The following is a 27,990-nucleotide window of genomic DNA, read 5'->3' on the forward strand; positions in this document are numbered from 1 at the left end:
TCCCTATGTTTGGGTATATATGCAATTGCAGACACATCCTTTGAGAACCACCCGGACGTAAATTTTGATTGCAATTTAATAACAACTGCAACTACATAAACCAATCTGTACAACTTTTTTTATTTCAAGTTATTACAGTATAGCTTTACATATACACTAACAATACTCATGCAATTGCACGTACACTACATGCACTACAGCAATAAACAAACGTTCATTTCAGCTAACAAAGTTATTTCGAATGTCAGTGATCATAATTAAACATAATCAGAGCGCTGACATCTTCGTCCAAGCTGAAGATCGTCGTGACTGCAAATGCACCGTGCTTGTCTTGCGCACCGTCAGTGTCGTTTGCATCTTTTCCACGTGCTATATCGCCATCACCTTGCGGTTCGTTTGCAACGCGCAGTGTGCCATTTTCGTCAGCCGTTGTAACGCCGTGCTTTGCATGTTGGGAAACTGCCCTCTTGGCGTCCTTCCTTGCGCATCGATGAAGTCGCCTTTTGCGATCAGCCTCTTTAACCCTTAGACGTTTCTCTTCCTTCACCATTCTCTCCTTTTCACGCTGTTCGATTTTGGCCTTAATTTTGACCGGGTCATGCTCGACATCGTTGTCGTCTGTTTTTCGCCTCACGAGAATCCCACCCCTGTATATTCTAATTTTCTTCCCCATATTGCGCTTTAAATACGGACATGCGTCTCAAACAAACTGTTAAAGTTGTTGTTATGGTTGCAGTGTTGTGACGTCATAAATAAGAACGCGTCAAATGTGACGTCTTAAAACGTGTACAATCTTTGACGTTCATTTCAATGTCAGCATGTTCAAAGACAAATTAAAATATCGGGATTCATCGTGGAAAACACTCAAAAATAGTCAATGAAAGCTAAACTTACAGGAGCTAACGATACATATATAATTAGGCAGAACTAGGAAGACTGGGAAGACTAATATTTTAAGTTCGTTAAATAAAAAAAAAGCTTTGATTGACCAAGCCCAGTACAATAGGGCACGATATATATTAACAAAAGAATATTGCGTATTACATATTATAGAAAAAGTGCCACCACAATTCCACGAAATAGAATTTTCAACGTTTTACTTATCAATATACTTTAATTTAATCAAACCAAGCTAGGTTTGTATTTAGGCTACTATCGAAGAAAATTTCATCACCATTCCCCTTCAAAAATCAAGAAATTGAGTAAAGAAATCTTTTTTACTAAAAATGACTTTGGCCTTGCCCCGACAGAACGTGGCGTCTCATCAGGATCCAAACTGTTTGCTATTCTGATAGTATTCTTTGAAAAAAATCGAAGAAAATGCTAATTTTAGAAATTCAGCAGACGACATTTTAGCAGAAGACAAATTTCCCAGCATGCAAAGGGTTAATGGCTCCATTCAAACTCAATTTATTGAGCGGATACACTTCTAGCCCCAAAGATAGTCCGACCCAAGGTCTACGTGAAAGCTCTCTATATCCGAAGTTTCATTAAGATTGATCCAAACGGACGATATCGTCAAGAAACCCAACTGTTTGTCGATTTTCTATTTTTAGTAACAGTGACCCCGACCTTGACCCGAATGGCGTAGAATGAAATGCGACATATGTGTGCACGTCAGCTACCTGGGCACGTGATTTCAGTGCAATCGCTACCACCAAACGCAAATACATTTCCAAGCTAGATGCCCATGCAAGCTTGCAAAAAAATGTTGTCAAGAGTGACCAATGCAAACTTAACCCATTTATGCCTAGCGTATAGAAAAAAGGCCTTGGCAAAGAGCGTAGACCCAGATTAGACGCCGCATAATGCGGCGTTTCATCAGGGTCTGCACTGTTTGCTTCAAGGAATTTCTGTAAGAAATATTTTAAATATAGAAATAAATATACTAGACATCCCTAATTTTGGAAATAAATTGATCTAATTTAGAAGGATGGGAGAGCCCACTAGGCATAAATGAGTTAAGTTATTGACCGCAAACAACCAATTTGACGCCGCAAGCCCGATCTCCCGTCCGCCTATACTCCAATCTAATAACACAGATTGTAAATCTGCTTGACGAGCACTCGCTATAGTGGCAAATCGTAACATAATAAAGGTTAATATACTTACTCTGGTATGTATGGAGGCTGATTTTGTCATATTGTTCTAGCGTGTGGACAGGTTTAAAGTAGGTCGCAATTACACCAAAAACAAAAGAACGAAACAAACCCAGAACGACAAAACACATGAAAAAAGGCGACAGTACGAGAATAATGACATTTGTCACCCCTCTAGTCTTTCTTACGACTGCTTTTGTTGTTTTAGCGAGTTTGCGACCTTTAAATCCGCCTGTTTGTCAACACGAATAAAAACGGCGGATAATTCTTCGGTAAACATATGTTCGCTGACTTCAAACGTAATATCTTATTATTTCTTTTATGATCAGTAAAATCAGTGTAATCAAAGGGAAGTGTGCTGATTTATTGGCTGATGTATTTTATACATAATTCTGCATCACATGCCAACATATTGTTGCGAGGATGTTGTATTATGTATATATACATAAAATACCCTTATACTCTGTGAAAGAAATACGCTTAAACATAGGATTATCGATGCCGAATGCTTATCATCTGACAATATTTCACATACACGTAATTATTCGTTCGCGTTCTTCGAACACCCATCGTAAAGTGTATTTTATGTGAATCATTGTGATAATGCTCGATACAATTGTTAAGTGTATGTAATAACTCATTAAAATTACCAAAATATTATATGGATCATGTTGATGTTAAAAACACTTTAAAATCTTGTAGAGTGTCCTATAAAACATAGATACGTTGTATAATGGTTTGTCGGAAGCATAAACTTGTATTAATTTTAGCACGTTAAAGGATTTGTTTACAAGTACATGTAAACATATGTATGTTTGAACTTTATTTATCTTCCTGGGTGTACGATAATTTATGAACAACCTGACTAGAGTTCAGTTAGGGACAGGGTCAGTCCGTTGCACTAATTTGTATCTCACGATCGACGGATATTATCGCGTGACCTATTTTGATAATAAGTCAAGTCCTGTTTATTTTACTGTTGAGTTGATAGTAATGTACTCATTCAATGTATTTATTGACAGATGTTCGGGCATAACTTTATGGGCTTTATAACACAACTATAGAATAAAAAGGGGGGGGGGGGGGCGGTGAGAGCAGAAAGGTAAAGTTCGGAATTGTTTCTAACCGTTACGTGGACTCCCATGTGAGGGTCTCGTCCGTATTGTTTATCTGGCTAGAATGTCTTACGAGTTGTGTGCGTCTTTTTAATGAAATATGTATCATTATTTACAAACATGAATCACTTACATCTTGATCGTACATGTCTACCATATGCCCGTATGAAAAACAAAACAATTTCTTGATTGTTCTAAGTTCTTAATTCTTATTATCCCCACGCTTTTTGAAAAAAAGGTGGGGATATTGTGGTTATCTCCGCCGTCCGTCCGTCTGTCTGTCCGTCCGTCCTGGCCACTATCTCCTCCTACACTAAAAGGACTAGAACCTTGAAACTTACACACATGGTAGCTATGAGCATATGTGCGACCCTGCACTATTTGGAATTTTGATCTGACCCCTGGGTCAAAAGTTATAGCGGTTGGGGTGGGGCCGCGTCAGAAATTATCACTCATTTTTTTAGGTTATTTTACATTTACTTCTTTATTTCTACACCGATTCACTTCAAATTGATACTGGACCTCTCTTATGACAATACGGTCAATCTCAACCATGCATGGCCCCATTCCCAACCCTGGGGCGCCCCGCCCACATAGGCCACACCCACCAAAAATTTCTATTTACTATAATTTTTTCATTTCTACACGGATTCACTTCAAATTGATACTGAACTTTTGTTATGACATTAGGGTCAATCTCAACTATGCATGGCCCCAATCCCAACCCTGGGGCGCCCGCCCACATAGGCCACACCCACCAAAAAATTCCATTTACTATAATTTTTTCATTTCTACACGGATTCACTTCAAATTGATACTGAACTTCTCTTATGACATTAGGGTCAATCTCAACTATGCATGACCCCATAACCAACCCTGGGGCCCCGCCCACATAGACAACACCCACCCAAAATTGCCTTTACTATAATTTCTTCATTTCTACACCGATTCACTTCAAATTGACATTGAACTTCTCTTATGACAATACAGTCAATCTCAACTATGCATGGCCCCATTACCAACCCTGGGGCGCCCCGCCCACATAGACCACACCCACCCAAAATTGCCTTTTACTATAATTTCTTCATTTCTACACCGATTCACTTCAAATTGATACTGAACCTCTCTTATGACAATACGGTCAATCTCAACTATGCATGGCCCCATTACCAACCCTGGGGCACACCTAGGTCAAACATTCGGCGTGGGGATACGCGTCGGCCTCTGCCGCGCCATTTCTAGTATTTGTATTATAATTAACGCATTCCTTGCCATGCATTTTATTTTATCTGTTAATAAAAATAATCATAAAAATAATATAAATACTTGATAATCAATCAAAAGACGATTTGTGTTGCCGTTTTAACTAACTTGATACGCGTTTAACCGTAAATGATTTTAGGCATAAGCAAATTTTATTCAAGCCCTTTGCGGTCGACACCCGACAATCAAAGCAACAAACGAAATTGTACAATCACAAGCGACAATTCAAGAAGACACTGCATTTTCATTGCAACATTTTCTTGTCATATGGCGCGACGATGCGACAATCACATGTTTGAATGGCGTGAATCGTTTTTAATTGATGCTTGTTGTTTTAAATTGACGAGTATCGTTTCGTGCGTCGCTTTGATTCGTGATTGTTGTATTTCTATCTCAAAGGTCGACGTGCGACATGCAGTATTCCCCGGATTCCGTTTAATACACATCAGTCGACCAATACATTGTTTGAGTATCATATTCATATTTTTTCGACGATTGCTAATTGCAGAATGTAGGAGCGGTCCACTTCTTCTGCGACTATGACGTCAGTTGCGGTAACTACCTCGTCGACGTTGACGGGAACGTCATGTTGGACTTGTTCACGCAGATTTCGTCACTTCCGCTCGGTAATATTGTACTATTAATGTTGTCAGTATTATACTTCCTGATTTGTTGATTCAAGTAGTGATCACTTAACATGTGACCGTTGAAATATGTATATGATAACTGCAACAATTTGTTGTAGTCAATAGGTGTACGACGTGGGTTGAGGGCATCCCACTTCACGCCGTACAGAGTTTACAGGCAATATATGTGCATATTACAACACATTTTATACATGTTATAACTTAAACTTTACAATATAAACATTTGCTTACGAAATTTTTGACATTACATGACTTATTATGTCTCTTTTCACAACTACTGAAAAAGTGGTGACACTAGTTACCATTCATTACTTTACCTCAAATAATAATAAAAAAGTTAATTTCATCTAGTACATGGCAATGTAAGATTTTGCTGCTTTAAGAGTGGGTCGAGTTTGGTTCATTTTATTACTTTAAATATACATTTGATCAAAATAAATATAAGGCTTAAGAGTCCATTTTTATCTGCATGTCCCAGTAAAAAAGAAGGCATATTAGTCATTTCGAAAAATGGTTACAGCTAGAAAACCATTCTGCTATTAATCGAGTGACATGCTTAAAGTCGCAATATAAAAGTTGAATAGCTTCACATTCGGTTTTGTTACGTGTCGAGAAAGAGTAGCTCGTCAAACGTAAATTTTATGGGTGATCTTTTATATCATGCACTTTATCAATTTTAAATTATAAACGGGGACCATATATGTTGCTTTATTTCGGTAATAGTTTTATTAATAGTGTTTATGTAGTCGATATTTGAGACTAATATTATTCTTCCATAGACCGTCGCCATCGTTAAAGTAAGTAAATTTTAAAGACAAAATTACATTTGAGTGATCGTATTAGAAGATTTGTAGAATATTTACATCGAGAAATGCTGGAAATAAGGGCGGTTATACAAGAAAAAAAAAATCGAGCCTAGTATTTTGTTTGGGGCTTGTTCGTCTCCATGTGTATCGTTTCAAAAAAGGATATTTAACTCTGAAAGGGTCGGAAAGAATGCGTTCTTCGATATGCCTGAAGACCGTTTGTCTTGAATTTTTATTATTCACATTTGTGTAGATATCACAATCTAATCTAATACCAAATAAAAATCCCCTTAAATCAAGAAAGAAGCTTTACCGAACGTATCGATTTCCGCGATTATTACCTTTTTAACGTTACATGAAGTCCGATTTAAATGATGGCGCTGAATGTGGAACATGCAATCAAAGACACGTACATGAATGCATGTGCATTACTTTAACACATTTATGCCTAGTGGACTCTCCCATCCTTCTAAATTGGATCAATTTATTTCCAAAATTAGGGATGTCAAGTATATTTATTTCGATATTTAGAATATTTTATTAAGAAATTCCTTTAAGCAAACAGCGTAGACCCAGATGAGACGCCGCATAATATAAGCAAACAGCGCAGACCCAGATGAGACGCCGCATTATGCGGCGTCTCATCTGGGTCTACGCTGTTTGCAATGTCCTTTTTTCAGGACGCTAGGCATGAATGGGTTAACTGACATAAACTTTATTCATTGCTATGTCTTAAAGAAAATAAGAACACGAAATTGATTTAAGATAAGTAAGTTAACGCCGAGAAAACATTATAAACCGTTGGTTATAAGTTTTGTTCTTTCTTGTGCATGGATGACACCAAATGTGTAATGTTTCTCCTCATAGTGAAAAGTTAAATATGGCTGTCCTTATCATGTGTTTCAGGTTACAACCACCCAGCGATGATCAAAGCCGTTACAGATCCGAGTAATCTGGTATGAACAATATTAAACGAGCATAAGGTTAATATGAGCCGCGTCATGCAAAAATCGGTCTTATGCCATTTGCCACCATCGTAGCTCCAGACCAGCCTGCGTATACTCGCGCAGTCTGGTCAGAGGCTACACTGTCCTCTAATGAGACCACAAAACCTTGTGTGAATATCAAGCGGACAGGCAGAAGACCTGAAGCTACGCTGGTCACATATGGTATAAGACACATTTTTGCATGACGAAGATAATATAGTTATGACAATACTGTACTACACATGTTTGTTTCGGAACACATGCATATGAATAATGCAACGTGATAATTGTTTAATATTAATTTTCATACAGAAACTTCAGATAAGTAAATAAGAATATGTGCACTCATAAATAATTCAGTGCGGTAATCGTAACGCACACCATGTTTATCAATTTGAATGCTACTCATAAAACTTTACTGCAAAGCACGCATACCGGTCGTCGTTTATCACAATTAAAATTTATTACCATTAAAATATGCATTTGTGTGCATGAGATTGCATAATCAATATTAAAATACAGGTGCTTCAACGAGTTCTGACTGACTCGTGACGTTGAAATTGCCATCAATATTGGGAATTATGTTATCCATGTAAATGCATGCACTTTACGATTTGAGGTTTAAGGGTAAGTTAGACCATTTTCAATTCACAAAGGGAACCCGTCCTACCATTAAAACGGACACGAACATTCGAAGAAACCGTAGGCTTTCTACGTAATCGTTTTCTATGACGATTCGGTCGATAGCGAAAATTTATCTTTTACTATTTTCAGAGGAGGTAATCACGTGATAGTCAAGATTGCGATGTGGCAGATATGTTTCTCCGTTTTATACCGTTTGTTACTTTTGCTAATTTTTCAAATGCCGCTCATCTTCAAGCCATATCAGCAAGAAAGCTACTAGCGTTATTTCGTATTAACTTTCGCTCTATATCTCGAATTCGAAAATCTTTGCGAAATGTCTTAGCGGGATGACCTAATAACAGCTCCACTAAGAACATTTGTGGGGAGTAAAGTCGAGATATAAAGCGAATTTAATACGAAATAAACACCCTTTTTTGCTGATATTGCTGGAAAGTGAGCGTTATTTAAAAATTAAACAAAAGTTATAAAGGGTATAAAACAGCGAAAAATAACTGTCTCGGCATGGACGTCGCCATCTTGATTATCACGTGATTACCTCCTCTGATTTTATGCTTTGTCAGACGTACGCGTTACTCTTGTCAACATGCTGGTTCTTATTTAAACCTGTCTATTTAAGAACAATTAAATCGAAAGTCAAGGTTCACAACAAAATCACATTTTAATAACTATTATTTACATTGAAAATATATTAATCATGTTTTATTTGTGAAACAGCAGCATGCAATAATATCTGTACACGCACATTTTTGTAACAATAAATGTGTCAAACGGCTAACATGTTAGATTAACACGCATACAACACTGATATTTACGTCTATGAAAAAACGAAAACAATTTATATTTACAAAAAAAGTCTTTGATTGGTACACACAGCCAATCAACATGAGAAAATATAGTGAACTAGTATAGTTCATACGGGAAAACTAATCAAATATCGTGGTTGTAATGGAAACAAAAAAACACAGCGTAGTTCATATGTTTATTATTATTTCAAAACGAGTTGATAATATAAACGGGAACAAATGTAAGCAGATGCGAGAGATATTTTTTTATACACCTGCTTTTTATTGTACAAGCAAAATATTTTGCAATTGACATACAGTAATTTCTGAATTGTTATGTACTGGTCTAAATTAATACTTAAATCGGCTGCTCATGTGACATATATGCAACAAATTAGATGATATTCTTCGAGACACCGTAATTAAACCCATATGTTCAATTAGAACTGAACAGTTATTTATATACTTGTTTTCATTTATTCCTCAATAGTTAGACACACGAGAAAAATACATGGCCTATAATAAATAAAGATAATGGTTGCTATGTAAACAAAAACACTGTACTGTTTTTTTTTGTTCGTAATTAAAATACCGAATATGTCAGCAGTATTGGATGTATGCAGAATTTCACATATTCGACGTAGTGTGCAGACACAATAAAAATGTATTTATTTCGATTTCTTAACATACTTAAACATGCGTATTACCTATTGATCACAGACTGATACAAACACAAGGTGCACATCTATGCCGTTATGTACTACAAATTCAGGCATACAAAATCAGCCACATTGATTAACTTATTTTGTATCTGTTACGCCATGATTGTGACCTCTTTTGTTACAGTCAACGTTCGTCAATCGTCCTGCCCTCGGGATTTACCCGCCTGCCGACTGGGTGGGTCGCCTGCAAGCCGCTCTGTTATCGGTGAGTATTTGTGCATTTGGTAGTTTATGAGGTCCTTCCGCGCCTGAGGCTGCATTATGTGCGGACCCAGAGTGTGTCTCATTACTCCGACCTCATTTACTATTCCACTCACGAAAATTGGGACGCATTTTGAACTCTAGCTGCTTTTTCCAAACATCTGTTCTTTTACTGAAATACATTTTTCATGTCTGTGTGTTCTTGTGTTGGGGGGGGGGGGCTATTTAACATGTGGAAACCATGCCTGTCCGTTATGGTGATCACAAACCAAACTCGCATGCTTCCGGGAACGAGAATTGAACTCGGGTCTTCTAGGTGAGAAGCGCGTGTACCAACCAATGCGCTAACCGGACAGCCGATCGGTAAGTGAAACAGTCACCTCTTATTGTAATAGTCAAACATAGTCTTTGAGGGGATTTTTTGGAATAACTTTGTCGGTAGGTCCGTCCGAATACAAGGTTGTGGAGCGAACTACATTTCTCGAGCGATGAAATTAAAACTTTGAAAATGAAGATTTGCAACACATTTTTCACATGAATTGATCCACTTATTCTTGAGTTATTAGTTCTTGAACTCATACACGAGCAATTGGCATACCATGCCTGCGGCAAAGAGGCGTGTTGATTTTGGTCTCGTTTTAGTTCTAATATAATACTTCACCAAAGATAAAAAAAAAATACGTTTTAAAAATACGTTAATAAACAACATGTAACCCACGAACAGCACAGTATCGTGTTATTTTCAAAATTCCGTCAGAAGCGCTATACTACAAAATTGTACTAATAAAAGACCAAACTAAGGTCTGTTTCTCTAGATAATGTTCATCGGCACAAAAGCGCTCAAAACCACTATTTACGGACAAAGCTGTACACGGCAAATGTTGATCCGTCTTCATCATATTGATTAAATAGTCTTCAAGCATGTTCGAAACAGCAAACAAAGACATTTCGATCATCCATTATTGATTGTTACAATAATGCAACGTTAGTATCATACATGCGAAGTACACTATATTCAACGTAAATTTAACCATTGCATTGGTAAGATAATCATAACGAGGTAAGTTATTATCAATTATTCGAATGCGATGGTGCTTGCCACTACCAACGAGAATGATGCAAATTTCCAGAACACCATTCTAATGTTAAAGTCTTTGTTTTATGTTCATTTTTCTGCAGATTATTCTTTAAATAAAATAAACAAACAAGAACGATTTTAGGTGCAGTATAGGTAACTTCGTATGAGGTTTACGTCATAGTTCGATAACTTTTATGATAGGGAAACAGAAAATGCTGGTAGCTGACGGCTTTGTGTGTTTGAATGTTGAATAAATAATGAATTGGTGGCAGAAATCGATAGGTATATAATAAAACATAATGCACCGTAGAACTGATGATACTGGTAATTAAATGGAATTGTAGTTGTATTTAAATAAATTTGGTGTTCCGAAAATTAATACCATTCATACACCAATTTGGTAAAAGTTCTTGGCTGCCTGATATAGCACTCAATCTTGTAATGAGTGTCTTCTTGAAGTGTCAATCTGGTAATGAGGCGAGTTTCAAGTGTTACTGGTGAATGACAGACTAAATTTATCAACGGAAGCCGCTTGTAATGATCCGATGAAGCGGAACAGCGCGGAATGATTTTTAGTTGGTCGCGTTAGCGGCCGACTAAATTTACAGAGCATGTTTTGCAAATCAGTATGTGCTTAGCTATGCTAAGGACGGTAACTCACTAAGCTAGGAACGATTACCGCTGCTTGTTTATGCTTCACTGCAGCAGACAGCCTATAATTATGTAAAAAAAAAGGTTTAAGAGCTTGTGGGACATATTGGCCAGTCTAGAGTTTATAACAGCTTGTGCGACGACATTGGTAAGTTTATAATTGAAATCTGTACATATTGGCTGCTTTCAGGGAAAACGGGGCTTAATGCTGCATTAAAAGTCTTTTATGTGGGCAAAATTGTTTCTCAATAATTTAAAGAAAATAGATTAAGTATTAGATACACATATCACAACATGTACTTGATTATAGGCTTGTTATTCTTTAGCAAGGCAACCAAAATTCTAAAGCCAATACAGCAACCAATTGTAAAAAAGACATAGTGTTGTTATTTTGTCTAAGTTATCTCTATAACATAAATATGAGGATAAACAGCCACACACATCTCGACCTGTGCTTTAAGACACACTCTTTAAAATTTGAATGGGGTGTGTTCATTTCAAACTTGCGATATAAAAGCTATATCATAAATTTGAAAACTGAGTTGCTTCTGAGATTATGCAATAGCGAACAACTTCAGTGCCTTCAGAGCTTTGATTATGTGTGCTAGAGACTGTTAGCAACATTTCAAACAATTAAAGGCATGACGAATCATGGCATGGTATTTACATTTACCCGTATTTTTACGGATTGCAACACTACTGTAAACAACAGTTATTCAACCCAGACAATACCACCGCACTTTTTATTATTGCATGCCGTGAAAGAGTTTCCGTCAAGTTGTCAAATGGAGTATTTCGCACGCCCATTTGCTGTTACTATTGAACACATACATTTGCGGTTATTATTTCGGAAACACATTTGCAGTTATGCTTTTTCATAATTGCGTATGCTCGACACTGGCGGACCGTGTAACCTGTTTGTCAGGTTGGTTTCTTCGCTTTTATAGAAGGCAACGTGTTTGGCGAGGGATACATAGGATGTTAGTTACCTGCCACTGTCACTTTCAACAATCTCCTAAAATATAGTTTAATGTTATGCGATTATACTGGTTGTGTACGTAATTCCGGCCAGTACGTAAAAAATCGGCCACCTGTGTTTAATCATTTTCATGATCTTAGCATACACATTTTGCTGATTTTTATTAATATCAACTTGAAAACCAACCCTTTTCTCAATATTTTGCAAATTAAAGAAGCATACCACTGTGAACTTTAATATCAAGATGTCACAATTGTAGGACGATGTTTTTGTCATGTGGGAAAAGTGACATCATCGATATTTGTATTACTAAAATTAATATAAGAAACAAATATATTTGTTAAAATTGTTATTATTTTTATCTAATAAACTTTAACTAAGGTATTTTCAATTAATTGTATAAAAACATATATCAAATCATAAAAATTAGGACCTAATATATACTTTTTTAATATTTGAATTACCTCCCTTGATTAGAATAATTATAGGTTATTTGTTGTAAAATTAAATACAAGCGTTTACTAAAAATCGACAATGAAGTCAACTTTTTATAAAAAATGTGTTTAATTTCTTAGCTTTATTAACTTTTTTTTATATTAAACATATTAAAAGAAATATTTTTTAGGAATTTGCAGTTGCCAATTGACAGTGCTTGTTTACTATATTTATTAAGATAGGTAGGGGGAGTAACTGGTATATAATGTCGCATATATTTTAAGTTTCAAGTGAAAAAAACTTGTTTGTGTAAAGCTATATTAATACTCCTAAAATGAGGACATTTGTCAAAAGATATTGCTTTGTAATTTTACCTGCAGATTAAACTAAAAGGTGGCCGATTTTTTAGGTACAATTGCCCTATGAAAATTGATAGTTTATATGTTATTAATTTCTGTTCATAAAAGTAACATACACTGTTCTAATTCTATTGAAATTTTCATGCTAGATGAGTTTTGAACCCAGGATTATATATGTGAAGTTTAGTTTCAACCAGTTGCCTAAAACAAAAGATTTTGTTAAAATAGTCCCAAAAGTGGCCGGAATTACGTACACGACCAGTATATAATAGTTTATATTACACTTCATGCTGTCCATTTTTAGATATACTAACGAAGACATAAGTTGTTTTGTTTTTTAAAGCATCGACCTCTTTGTTGTGTTCGCGAACTTGGGCGACAACTCTGCTGAACCTTTGTACCAACATTTCCCCAGTCGTTCCCCCTTTTAATTTGAATATGGACATAACAATACGTATAAATTGCGTTCAATGTTTGAGTGACCAGTTATTTAAAAATGTTATGTGACAGTCTTAATAGAAATCATATTGTTGCATTTCATCAAATCTTTTCTGTAAATATTTTTTTTCAAGCATCAGCGCACAAACCCGCAAGGCCGAGCGTGGTGCACTGTCAGCTTGAGCCTCATTCTGGGAAGTCTAGATTTAATGCATGTGCATACAGCGTCATACCAGATTAGCCTGTGATGCCCGCACAGGCTTATCAAGGACGACGCTTTCCGCCTATACTTGATTTTCCCTAAGAAGAGTCTTCATTTGAACAAAGAATGCCATAAAAGGGGCAACTGTTGTCCCTGATTAGCCTGTGCGGACTGCACATGCTTTAAGTCCAGATTTCCTTGAACGGGTCTCAATTTATGTTTTCTGTATCGCTTTATAGTTTATGCACATCCTTGGAAAAACAGCACAGCGTTCTATGTTTGTCGTCTGGTTAATTGTTTGCTTTTACAACGTAGGTGGCGCCGCCAAAAATGCATCACGTGCAGACGATGGCTTGTGGCGCGTGCTCAGTGGAACACGGGATGAAAGCTATGTTCATCAAATTCATGGTAACCAGGACCTTGTTTTATTAAAAATATTAATACAAACTTAAGATACGATTGCATTTTAGAACAATACACATAGTCATAGAAAGATATAGATAGCATTAAGCATGTAATTATTAGCATTTCGTTTCGTCAAAAATTGCAACGTTTAAAGGGGCTTTTTCATAGATTTTGGCATGTTTTGAAGTTTGTCATTAAATGCTTTATATTGATAAATGTAAACATTGGATATAAAAAGCTCCAGTAAAAAATCAAGAATGAAATTTAAAAGAGAAAAAAGAATAACCCTCAGCAGGGCTCGAACCACTAACCCCTGGGGTCCTGGAGTAAAAATTCTACCACTTAGACCACTCGGCCATCCTTCCGGATACAATGCGCTATGTATTTTATACTTTATATAAGCAATCCTCGTAGTTAAACAAAATATAACGACAACAACAGAACTCTCCAAATTATTAATTCGTTTCGCGTTGCAACGCTTTATAATTTTCGGGTTTTTCAGTCGTCAAAAGATGCATATAATGGCTATTTTATAGCATGGTAATTAATCAGTATTACTGTTTCCTCACAAATATCATAACTAAAACGAAAATTTGCGAAACTGAAACAACTTTTTGCTTTTTTTTCAATTTACCCAAACGTGAAAAGGCCCCTTTAAGAACATGATGGATAATTTGTTAAAATTCACGTTTTGGCGTAAACTCGAAAATACAATATTTATTTCGCTTTTATGCAACCCGGGTTTAAAACGAACATTAAGCTTCTTCTGTACAGACGGCATAATTATGAATGTTGTTATTTTGCAACCTCTTTTTTTCTGTGCAGAAAACATAATTATGAGTATTAGTTGCCTGCACCTTCGTTCTTACTGAACATATGACATAATTATGACTTTTCGGTAGCACGCCCGCGTTCTTGCTATGCAGAAAACATATGAGCATCCTCATCAAATCTATTGACCCACGAAACTTGTTCAGGGCTTATGAGCCTCTGGTCATGTTCACCCATGCATGTCTGTTTCTAGACTGAGCGGCGTGGTAGCGCCACTTTGACTCCCGAGGAGATGTCGAGCGCCAAGGAAGGCCAACCCCCGGGCTGCCCCAACCTCGCCGTCCTCTCGTTCAACAATTCCTTCCACGGCAGGACAATGGGTACGGGATTTTTACGCTTGTGTCAAGTATGTGTCTTTTAGTCTTTCAGATGCGAGGAGTATATTAATGCATGGCAATATCTAAGAATTTAAAACATTTTTAGGCATTTCATTTTTATATGTACTGCTTGGAAAATTACGACTTATTTCATTTTCGTCGAATGGCATGTCGTTGACGATCGCGCTTAACTATGACGTCATTTCGATAATGACGAATGAAAAACATCGTCGCGCAAAATATTGACTTCCAACTTGTTTATAAAAGAAGTTGTACAGTCACAAATATTAACGTTTAAATTTGCAAGGGTGGGTTGATTAGGAAATGACAATCATGCCACTATATCGGATTATCCTATCGGAATGCAGTGTTTAATCATATTCGTGAACATAATAAGCGTGCTTCGCTGCGTATTTGTTTGAGTCTACTTACTCTTACGCGCAGGTTGTCTCGGGATCACCCACTCCAAGTACATCCACAAGCTGGACCTTCCCGTTCCGGACTGGCCCGTGGCGCGGTTTCCGGAACTCAAGTATCCGCTCGATGACCATGTGCGCGAGAACCAGGAGGAGGAACGACGCTGTCTGGCAATGGTATAGTTGTTTGTTTGGATTTTCACTGTTTTAACGGTATTTTAGTTCACACTTTGTATTTGAGCATGATTGCATCGAAAGCCTCAGGCTTATTGAAACGTTCTCGAGTTCGTTTCCTTAGACTAGAACCAGTACTTGTTGACTATTGGGGAGATCTTAAGAATGCTCCCACATTGGGTATCGAACCCGTGACCTCCCGTTCAATAGGCGAACACCATATCCTCAGTATTTAAGTTTCGGCACACCGCGGCGGCAAGTTCAGTTAACCGAAGCACGCTTTTTTCTGGAAAGACTTAACCTGTCTTAGCGGTTTACGCGTGTTGAGAACCATACTTAAGCTAGTAACTGATATTTTTCCTGCTAATATCATGGTCCGTTTTCACCAACCTATTTAAGACGTAAGAATAAAGAATAGACTAAGAACAAAGAAAAAATATGTTAAGCGTTTTAATGTTTTAGGTTTAAGGTTTTATTTCGGAGTACATAAGGCTTTAAGCCCATGAGTACACATACATATAATACACAATTTGGTCAACAGTAATGTATGCAGGCTATCACTGGCAATTATGTCATAAACAAAATTATCTGCGTGAAGAATGATAAGGTTGATGGTGGTTAATTCCAAGTTTGACACAAAATCAAAGCCATCATTGAACATTCAAAGACAACAAATATTCTTAACAATTATTGTTTGGTGCATACGGACCAAGAGACAGAAAGCTACTGGCCGTAGAAATTATTTTATGATTAATGATAACAATCAATAATTGTCCCGGTTGGGGCTCGAAATAACTGTCTTTGGATTCGTACTCCAGTGCTCGCACAGGATAGCTTGTCGCCCATACCTGGGGTGGTATTCCAGAAGAATCTTAAGTTAAATTTTATTTTTATCCTTAAATTGGGAATTTTTATTAAGTGTTTCATTTCATACTGCAATAGTGAGGCATCGAAAATTACATCAAAATAACATCATTATGTCAGTGTTATTTGAGGAATACCAAAACAACATGCATGTCTTTATTTAGTAAAGAAATACAAAACACCGTAATTTTGAACTAAAGTGAAAAAAATTAAGAAATGACTTAAGATAATTCTGGAATACGACCCCTGTATTATTTATTTAAATATATTTTTTCGTCTTCTTCAGACCCTAATCTAATGCATATGAGCCGCTTTCGCAGAACTCGGAGCCTAATAAATGTGGGTATAGGGTGGTTTCAGATTTGCCTGTGTCGTCAACACAGGCTAATCAGGGAAGAACCTTTTCGATTGTATGCAATTTTCCTTTTTAACAAAGTGTCTTGTTATGGAAAATCCAGTTTAGACGTAACTTGTCGTCCCTTGTCAGCCTTCGCGGATTACGAAGCTAATCTTTGACGATACTTTACGCACTTGTATTAAGCCTTTCCCACTCAGAAACAGGATTACAGGGGGAAATTGGCTATGTGCAAACAACATAAAACCAGAACAGCCTGCGAGTAACTCGCAGTCTGTTCAGGCTTTATGCTGTTTGTTGCTCATCACTATCTTAGGGTTGGAAATTGAGGCTTAAGAACTTGAATACAGAAAGAGAAGGTCTTTAATTTTATTGAACTTTCTAAGGGACTACAAATGCGTAAAAATACGTTTCTAAGTGGTGACGGGTTAAGCCCTGTTTTACGAGAGCAAGGCTCAGTTTTTTAACCCTTTGCATGCTGGGAAATTTGTAGTCTGCTAAAATGTCGTCTGCTGAATTTCTAAAATCAGCATTTTGTTCGATTTTTTTCAAAGAATACTATCAAAATAGCATCTCATCTGGATCCAAACTGTTTGCAAAGGCCTTCAAAATTCGGTTCCAGCACTGAAAGAGTTAATTAAACTGAAGGATCTATTTGCAATCAGATCGCATTTATCATGCTCAGTTTGACAAAATATATCTGACGCCTTCAGGTTGAGGAACTGATCGACACATGGAACCGGAAGGGGCTGCCGGTTGCGGCCGTGGCGGTGGAGCCCATACAGGGTGAGGGCGGGGACAACATGGCGTCTAGGGACTTCTTCCAAGGGCTTCGAGATATCACTAACAAGGTGACACCATTTTGGCCCTTGGGGATTTTCTGAGGGTGAATTTTAATATGCATGATATAGTATTGATAATTATTGCATGATTTTACGACTAGCCTAACAGAGTTGTGTCAGGTTCACAAGTTTTTTTTATTGCATATGTTGCATACGTTCTGTACTATGCAATTTTATTGCGGGTTAAGATCATTTCACTTAAAAACTTAGGTACACTTCCGAATTGAAGTACCTATTATTAAAAAATAGCAACATTTATTTAAAAAAACTAGTGTGGAAGAGTTTAATTTATTTATATAACACAAAGTACTATACTTTTGATATTTAAAGATTTAACAATCTAATATTTAACGCAATGTATACTCTATCATTAAAATTAGATGAATTAACCAATTCTATCAGTCAACGTTCTCTGAATGTCGACGCTATTTGCGCTGACCGTCTTTTCCCCCCACATGTTTCCACAGTGCGGTATTGGCTTGTTGGTGGACGAGGTCCAGACCGGATGCGGCGCCACGGGTCTCTTTTGGGCACACGAGCACTTCCGGTTGAGCGACACACCGGATGTGGTGACCTTTAGCAAGAAGATGCTCACCGGAGGTTTCTTCAGCAAAGAGTCTTTCGTACCAAAAGATGTGAGTAAAATTTGAAAAAAAGATGCTTGAAAATTATCAGGCAAAAAATATCAGTTGTTTCTTTTTACACGACGTAGCGGAATACATATACAACCGAAATACCGACCGGTATACAACATTAATACCAGAAACGCCTCGTATTTGTCGCTCTTGTTTTTTTGTTTTAACCATTAATACGTTAAACAAAAGTGCACACTATATGGCGAATTTCAACTAGTGCATAAAAGAAAGTTTGTGTGCGGCTTATGGCAATGTGAAAAACGTCAGTATTGCTTAAATAAGAAAGCCTGTGTTCTTGGCCAAACATTCGATGTTTACAACATTATATACACGGTTATGCTGCACGCAACGTGAAATTCTGGCACCGATTTCAGACGTATTCAATAATATATTCTTAAATCTTAAGATATCGGCACAAACTGCAAGAAAAACTGTCTTTTATGCACTAAATATTTTTGCAAACATGTTTCAATAACTTAAGATATTTGCAAACATAAAGTTCAAAACAAAGTGTGTTTTCATTCTGTCAAGCCCGTGAGTAATCATCTGTAAACCCCGTTGATCCTGCACCCTGAATACGTGCTGAACTTTTAGATTCTAAGGCTTGCGTCGTTTTGACATAACTGATTGTAATATTTTTTCGCGAATATTTAAGAGTATGTACATGGTTTAGGCAATCGTTAGCAGAAGCAAATGACTTTTAACACTTGTGATGTGCTGAAACAACCACAGCATGCATTTCAGTCGACGAACTTAAACCACAACACCATCTTACTGACTCACAAAAAGTCAATCGAAATGCTGGATCAATTGAAATATTTCATAAACAACGAAAACGAATTTTGCATGTAGGTCAACAAACTTGCTCTGATAATGTGCTTAAACGACAATAACTGAACACTTTAAATAATACGGTCAATAAAATGATCGATGCATGAAATAAAAACAATGATAAGGATGGGCTGTTTTGAAAATCGTTTCAATATCTTCTTTTTTAATTCAGAACTCGCATATATTAATTGCAGGTGTGTCAGAAACATGGGTAAGCGGTGTTATACACTAATAATATAATGGCAATTCTTATTTCTGGAGATAATCAGCTGAAAGTGCAGCTTCTGATCGATGTACCGAATTTCTTTTTGCATTCCATGTTTTATAATCTGGAGTCGTTGTCTCATATAGTAACCCTACAATTTAAAACAAGTTGTATTATCATTTTCATTGTGCACACACGTATTGGACAAATGTGCATTTCCTGATTTGAACTGTCAAATCTCCGCCCAGTATTTCTAATTCTCGTTACTACCTGCAACAAAAAGCACCAACCCCCAACGAGGGTTCCCTCGTGCGAGTCTAGCCTTCAAATAACAAATGAAACAATTATTCGGTTGCTATGATTGATTTAAAATAAAAATTTGGCCATATTTCAACGATGTATAAAAAACTGGGTCGGAGCCGATTGTCTGATTTTATATTGCTATATAAAAAGAGTTCATTATTGTGTTTTATTTGCTTGAATATGTCGTTTTTCGCTGCAACGTGCGTTGTTAGTAAAATGTTAAGATTGGTGGAGTGGAACAATCTATTTTTTATCTCTTGTTTCTTTCTTTCATTTCTTATTATTTATACAATACTTCTTTCTCGGTTATCTTTTATATGATGTATTGTTGCCTTTTCTAATATTAATTGAAGTACAACATGTTTATAACAATTCACAAGTATGCGTATTATCCTACATGTACAATATTCAAATGCTTACCTTTTTAAATTCCTCAAAACCAGTCCGGAAATGTTAGGAAAGGTCGTCATCTAATGTTTTAAAACTTGCGGCCCAAACCTTTTCTCGAAAACCTTCACAACTACTGTAACTATGCCAATCTCACTATATTTTACATCTTTTCAAATGTATGCATTTATGTATATACTTACATTTATATAAAAAAAACACTGAAATAGTAAACATACAAACAATTTTAAGGCGTAGTTTAAGGTGTGTATAGTCATTCTATTGCGTATTTCACACATTGTATTTTAAGCAACATGAATATCTTAATCTCTAAACTTTTCTTACTGCTGACCTCAATGGTTTATTTTACTGTGTGCTCAGCATGCGTGGGTACAGTTTGATCACCGCTGAGAGGAGCGCTGCACTTTCACAATGCGCAAAAGATTGCCGGTAGACCTGTACACGTGGTCGCTTAGCAACGAAATTTGAAATTGAATTATATTTCACCAGAATGTCTGTTGCTAGGGTTTCCGCGTCTTCAACACGTGGGTGGGCGACCCTTCGAAGGCCGCGCTCCTTGAGGCCGTGGTCAATGTCATCAAGGGAGATAACCTCCTTGACAGGGTCAAGGTCACGGGCCAGCACCTGCTGAATGGTCTCAAACAAATGCAGGTACCGGCATTTCACAAAATGTTACTGGTTTCATATATGACTTTGTGTCGTAAGGTACATGTATCCGTTTCATTGTCATAATTTAACCCTTTGCATACTGGGTAATTTGTCATCTGCTAAAATGTCGTCTGCTGAATTAAAAAAAAATTGCATTTTCTTCATTTTTTTAAAGAATGCTATCAGAATAGCAAATAGTTTGGATCCTGTGGCGTCTCATCTGGATCCAAACTGTTTGCAAAGGCCTTCAAAATTCGGTTCCAGCACTGAAAGAGTTGAGCCTTTTTTAGCGTATAGAGGGTATTCAATATAGACTTGTAGTTAAAATTGTATTTTAAATTGATAGAAGAATATCTGTGTTTTATGCCCGCCGATACAAAGAAAATGGGTTATACTGGAATCACGATAGACGTCTGACTTTATGTCTGTCTGTCGGTCCGTCCGTAGAAACCAAACTTGTTGGGAGGCGTTCTCCTTAACTTTTCAACGTAAACCATTTACACATGTAGGTATATTTAAAATGATTTTTAAAATGTGCATTTGCGATTTTGTCATCCTACTTTATACATTTCAACAGTTATTCCATGACTACATGATTATAATAAACTATTAGCAATCTAAATTCTCTGAAAACACTAGGGTTCACTACTATTATAATTCGAATGTAACATCGCATGGTATTCATCTACAGAGTTGTGTTACGTTTTGACACTGGGGTTAACACTGAAACACAACTTAAACAATATTTTCCGTAAAGACGAAAAACAGCAAGACCCATATGGTTAATATTTAGTATGCAATATCGCATGGTAGTTCTCTATACATTCTTTTTCAAAACCTCTCTAGGGTCAAAACTTACCTAATCCCTGTGCTCACTTGATGTGTATATACTTATCGGTACATATCAAGATGAATTAGCACAACCAGTTGGGGGCATTGTTATGTTTGTATATTGAATTGTTTAGTGGTCAACTACATTTTTTACCAAGTCTCTGTCGTCAAACTGGCCACGCCCCGGAAATTACTTGTTTGTGTCAACTTGCTACATACAGGAGCAGTATTCGGTTTGTATTAAGACATTCTTCGCGTCGGGGTGGGGGGGGGGGGTATTCTTCGTCACTTCTTTGACAAGCTCTAGTGATATTTGGATCTGTATAGTTCGGTTTGTCGGGTATATGTAAGCGGAGCATTATTTTTTATAAACTACGGTTATTACGTTTGATGAATATTCATAAAACAGTTGCTGAATAATACATCAAAGTTTCAATTTATTCTAGGGTAAATACCCGGGTTTGATAAGCAAGGCCCGTGGGCTGGGGACACACTGCGCTATCGACTTCAAAGACGCTGCTAGTCGTGATAAGACAATCGCCAAGCTGAGAGAAAGGGGTAAGGATAAAAAAACTAAGTAAGATCATGTGTTCACGTATCAATCGTTTTGAAACTAAGGAAATAAAAACTCAGTGCGGACAGTGTTTTTTTTTAGGAAAGATGCACTTAATTGTGAACAAATACATTTGTCAATTTACTTCCTAATAACTCTATATAACAATGAGTGCTATTGTAATGAAACTTCATACATTAAATACCTCATATTGATAACTCTTTAGGGTCGTCACGTGGTGTTCGTGGGGCTCGATTGGTCATTGTCGGATCGGGTGCTACGTAAATGTTCCATGGGTACTCTTAAGTATACTTTAATGTACCCCGGATATAGAAAATATAATAAAACGTACCCGGAAATTGAATCGCTCAATTGGTCTTTGTTTGCTTTTTTCAAATTAAGTTAATTAACCCATTTATGACTAGCATCTTAAAAACGGCCTAAGCAAACAGCGTAGACCCAGATGAGACGCCGCATGATGCGACGTCTCATGAGGGTCTGCGCTGTTTGCTAAGAGGAATTTCTGTAAGAAATATTCTAAATATAGAAATAAATATACCAGACAACCCTTATTTTGGAAATAAATTGATCCAATTTAGAAGGATGGGAGAGTCCACTAGGCATAAATGGGTTAATGATGATCATATTTATGTCGGTATTTTGTACAATTGCCTCTGTAGTAGCTCTGTAGTAATTGTTACAATAAAAAAGAGCCACGGTTTTGATAGTGGCACGAGAAATTTCAATGACATCCATATAAAGATGTTTTATTTCGAGACTTCACTTGGGATTCCATATAGTTGCGCTGATTATCAAATACAGCCTCCAAAACAGTTCGTCCGTGGAAATACCACAGTCCTTGTTTATTTTACCTATTTACAGGCGTCCACCGCTGTTGAGATTTCATACAGGTGGGCGTTAAATCAAAATGCAATGTTCATGACACTTAGTTTTCGTGGTAATGTCACATTTCTCATTTGACCTTGACATTTTTTCAGGCGTCCACACGGGCTCTTGCGGTGCCGCCACGTTGCGACTCCGTCCCGCGTTGATCCTTGAAAACAAGCACGTGGACATATTCATGGAGAGTTTCGACCGTGTGCTCGCAAATATGAATAAATGAAAATGCCGAAGAACTGATTTCATTGTAGCCGGTATCAGGTTTCTTCTGATACTTTGATAAGATTGGCAGTAAATGACTAATTGTACACTTATATGACCATGGTTTCAAGCCCTTGTGGCCGGTTGTTTAAGATTTGCACATTACAAACAATTATGTTATTATGTTTTGATGCTGCGTCAGTATTTTAAGTTTCAAGTGTATTAACCCATTTATGCATAGTGGACTCTCCCATCCTTCTAAATAGAATCAATTTATTTCCAAAATTAGTCATGTCTAGTATATTTATTTCTATATTTAGAATATTTCTTTCAGAAATTCCTTTAAGCAAACAGCGCATCATGCGGCGTCTCATCTGGGTCTACGCTGTTTGCCAAGGCCTTTTTTCTATACGCTAGGCATAAATGGGTTAAACAGTACATATAGAAGGCCATAAGCCCAAGTGGACAAAGTTGGAAAACAGTGTTTACAAAGTAAATAGTTATGAGTAGAATTAGTATTGGAGTTCTGTATTAATAACAATCAATTATCTATAATTAAATATGTGTATTTTCGTCAAATTGTGATTAAGCGAATTAAGTACAACACTATATCAAATATAGTGTATTCATGGTTTAGGTCCAAATACGAACAATTGTAACAATAATAATACTTCGTATTGTTTAATGCCTAGAATTGTATGTATTTGATTACGTTGTCTTTGTATATTGTCTTCTGCTCCGAACTATTTGTTACAGCATTAATTGTTTATTACGGCAAACTTTATATTTGTGTTCCCTGCTATTTGTATTTTTGTTCTTGTAAGTGCCTTGCGAATTGAAATTTCATCGATGGATATTATTGTTGAAATTGTGATATGTTACCAGCGCTATTTCTTTAAACGTATGTGGTTATAAAGCCGTATCAACGAAACGATATAATAATGATATGCATATAACCCTATTATTTTCTACGGTCAAATGTGCGTATAAATGCTAATCTAAAAATAGTTTTAAATTATTAAATTACACAAAGAATGCCGCTTTAAGTACTGGTTTATAACAACATTGCACACTCACGTTTGGTGGCATTTACACGAGGTCTGTCCCAGAATATCGTAGAAAAAAGCCCGAGAGTGAGATCTGTTAACATTTGATTATCGCTCTGAGAAAACCGGGCTAAACGCATGTGCGCAAAATGCCGTCTCAGATCAGCCAGTGCAGTCCATACAGGCTAATCGGGCACGACACTTTCCGCTTTTATGGAAGTTTGAAGGAAATTTCTTAACAAAAATCCAGTTTAGGCTGAAAGTGTCGCCCCTTATTAGCCTGTGCGAACTGCACAGGCTAATCTGAGACGACACTTTTTTGCAACATGCATCAGGCTCCGTTTTCCCCAAAGCGCGGCTCATTTATTCGATGACGTTTGGACGGTTTAATGTTCAGACATTTTGTAGATCGTGCGCACAAAGTCAAAAAATTAGTTCCAATAATAAATGTACACATTACTTTTGAATAAGATCACTAGATATTAACTGGCGCACGCCAATGTAATTTCACACTTCACATGTCAGCGGCATCACGCTATGTTTGACATCGGTTTGCGTAGTACGAGCCCGACAGCAGTGTTATGTACCGAACGAGCTATGACTGATGGGTATCCATGTTCATAACGACGCCATTAGTTTTTGATAACTTTCGGCAGTTTGATATCTGTTTGTTAGTCCATACGTTTGTAAATCGTTGATTCCGCTTATTCAAGTACCAATTGCACGTGTTTATCGTTTTACTTTTATTTAATTTAACACTTTTTCATGTAAATGCGTCTCTTTGGAATCTACCTTATCTCAATAATTTTCATCTGCGCCTCTCATTTCGCTAACGTAGCTGTTTTGCATTTTTGACTTAAATCGTTTCCGCATAAGCACGTTAGAAGTGTTTAAACGCGCTTTTGTTCGAAGTGCCTTTTTAAATTTTTATCACGTTTCACAGCATGCCGTTACTGTATGTGATATAAATGTCAAGCAGTTTTAGCGTTCTCGCATTTTTTCACCAACATAGTTAACCTATACTGAAAATCAATCAATAATTTAACGTGCGCCGGTAAAGCATACTACGGAATTCTATAATAGACAGCCTACTGTCTACCGCCAACTGCTTACTGTCAACTGTCTACTGCTGACTTCCATTTTTTCACCAACAAAGTTAACCTATACTGAAAATCAATCAATAATTGTACGTGCGCCGGTACATCATACCGCATTGACTAACCGTCTTGCATTTCGAACAAACTAATTGTTCTATTTAATATTCCTACTTCATATGCGAACATTATTTATTAATATTTAAATTCAAATTCTTTAAAAATCATGCGCACAGAAATAGACATATGTACTTTGTCTACGATATTCTGTGCCAGCCCTCGTTCATGCATATATGAACCACAATCGTTAATGGACACCATTTAGCATATTTTACCATTTTTGTCTTCTTTCGATAATAAATTGTGCATGAACCCTGGTTACTTTCTATTTTAATTCAGTATTGATGCATTATATACCTTACATCATTAAACATTTTATTTGAATGTATTTACGATCAACTTATGTTTATGTTTAGTGATAAAAAGTGTTTGAGCGGGAACATAAAGGAATAGTAAAGACCACATAGTGCGTCCTCTTATAATGGTAACCCCACCCACAGTTAGCCCAAAAACTTGTCCATATGAACGGACTCCCAAAGCCTTTCATAATTTGTGTTGTTACGGCTCTTTGGGTTATAAATCTGAGAATGGAATTGTTTCAACAACCCCAAAACGTTAACGTAACTACAGCAACAGGCGTCGGTCCCATCAAAGATTTCTGGCTGACTGGTCGGTCACTTTAATACGAAGAGGTCATTAGTTTCTGTACTATTTCTTCGATAGTGTTCACGTCATTAAAGTATGGAATGGTACTAAAATTGACTTAGATAAGTTTGAATACTTATTTTGTAAAGAAAAATAAACACAACCAATCTTTTAAGCCTTTTGGTAAAATAACGGAAACGCATTTTATATGAAACGGATAATGTGAAACTAAGGTTTACCGATTTTAACATTCTTTCGACACTCAATACGACGCGCGACAATCATGTGACAATCAATATTTGAGTGTCGCATATCGCGCTGGGTTTTAGAAGAAAAAAATCGCAGAAAATCTTGACTGTCGACTGATTTGTCGCGCGTCGTATTGAGCGTCGAGAGAATGTCGCTTTAATGTCGCGAGAATGTCGTGTGTCGACCTTCGAGCGCGACACTCGACATTCTCGCGACATTCTCTCGACGCACGACAAATCAGTCGACAGTCAATATGATATATCGCGATAATGTCGCCTGTCGACTTAAAAATCACACGACATTCTCTCGACGCACGACATTCTCTCGACGCTCAATACGATATATCGAGCCAATATCGCGCAATTGTCGCTTGTCGACCTAAAAACCCCTAGGTCGACACACGACATTCGCTCGACGCTCAATACGACGCGCGAAAATCATGCGACAATCAATATTTGAGTGTCGAATATCGCTCTGGGTTTTAGAAAAAAAAATTCGCAGAAAATATTGACTGTCAACTGATTTGTCGCGCGTCGTATTGAGCGTCGAGAGAATGTCGCTTGAATGTCGCGAAAATGTCGTGTGTCGACCTTCGAGCGCGACACTCGACATTCTCGCGACATTCTCTCGACGCACGACAAATCAGTCGACAGTCAATATGATATATCGCGAAAATGTCGCCTGTCGACCTAAAAATCACTAGGTCGACACACGACATTCTCTCGACGCACGACATTCTCTCGACGCTCAATACGATATATCGAGCCAATATCGCACAAGTGTCGTATGTCGACCGGTGTGGGAGTAATTTTTTCATCTGCAAGCAAGGTGTTATAGTAACTTTTTCAGCTTAAGTAAAAATAGCGGCATCTAGAAGCAGCAATAACAGCAGCAGCAGCAGCAACAGCAACAGTAGCAGCAGAAGAAGCAGCAGCAGAAGCAGCAGTAACAGCAGTAGCAGCAGTAGCAGCAGCTGCAGCAGTAGTAGCAGTAGCAGCAGTAGCAGTAGTAACAGTATTAGTAGTTGTAGTAGTAGTAGTAGTAGTAGCATTAGTAGAAGCAGTAGCAGCAGCATCAGTAGCAGAAGCATCAGTAGCAGCAGCAGCAGCAGCAGTAGCAGCAACATCAGTAGCAGCAGTAGCAACAGTAGTAGCAGTAGCAGCAGTAGTAGGAGTAACTGCAGTAGCAGCAGAAGAAGGAGTAGCAGCAGTAGCAGTAGTAGCAGAAGTAGCTGCAGTAGTAGTAGTAGTAGTAGCAGCATTAGTAGTAGTAGCAGTAGTAGAAGTAGTAGTAGTAGTAGTAGTAGAAGTAGTAGAAGAAGTAGTAGTAGCTGTTGTAGAAGTAGTAGTAGTAGTAGCAGTAGTAGTAGTAGTAGTAGTAGTAGTAGTAGTAGTAGTAGTAGTAGTAGTAGTAGTAGTAGTAGTAGTAGTAGTAGTAGCGGTAGTGGTTGTGAGACTGGTAGTAGTGGTAGTGGTAGTGGGACTGGTGGTAGTGGTAGTAGTAGTTGTAGTAGTAGCAGGATCAGGAGTAGTAATAGTAGCAGTAGCAGTGTAGTAGCAGTTGCAGCACCACCAACAGTAGCAGTAGTTGTAGTTGTTGTAATAGTAATAGTAGCTGCAGTAGAAGCAGTAGCAGCAGCAGCAGTAGCAGCAGTAGCGGCAGCAGGAGTAGCAGCAGCAGCAGTAGCAGCAGCAGCAGCAGCAGTAGTAGCTGTTGCAGCAGTAGTAGCAGCAGCAGCAGTAGCAGCAGCAGCAGCAGTAGAAGCAGTA

The 27,990-nt window shown here is 37.3% G+C and overlaps 1 protein-coding gene across 5 annotated transcripts in view; it reads left to right on the plus strand.

Annotated features, from left to right (window-relative positions):
- The window catches only part of LOC127868123 (4-aminobutyrate aminotransferase, mitochondrial-like), a 96,800-nt gene that overhangs the window by 14,763 nt on the left and 54,047 nt on the right, over nt 1-27,990 (plus strand). For 2 of the 5 annotated variants that reach the window (XM_052409743.1, XM_052409742.1), the window contains exons 3-12: nt 4,986-5,103; nt 6,837-6,886; nt 9,190-9,270; nt 13,724-13,816; nt 14,838-14,964; nt 15,406-15,554; nt 17,484-17,621; nt 18,080-18,247; nt 20,499-20,645; nt 21,920-22,031. In XM_052409743.1, coding sequence (XP_052265703.1) covers nt 4,986-5,103; nt 6,837-6,886; nt 9,190-9,270; nt 13,724-13,816; nt 14,838-14,964; nt 15,406-15,554; nt 17,484-17,621; nt 18,080-18,247; nt 20,499-20,645; nt 21,920-22,031 — 1,183 coding nt within the window. Of the gene's footprint in view, nt 1-4,985; nt 5,104-6,836; nt 6,887-9,189; nt 9,271-13,723; nt 13,817-14,837; nt 14,965-15,405; nt 15,555-17,483; nt 17,622-18,079; nt 18,248-20,498; nt 20,646-21,919; nt 22,032-23,024; nt 23,912-27,990 lie in introns of those variants that run through there. The other 3 variants (XM_052409740.1, XM_052409741.1, XM_052409739.1) reach the window with 3 other exon arrangements.

This window comes from Dreissena polymorpha, chromosome 2, assembly GCF_020536995.1.
Source record: "Dreissena polymorpha isolate Duluth1 chromosome 2, UMN_Dpol_1.0, whole genome shotgun sequence".
Lineage (NCBI taxonomy): Eukaryota > Metazoa > Mollusca > Bivalvia > Myida > Dreissenidae > Dreissena > Dreissena polymorpha.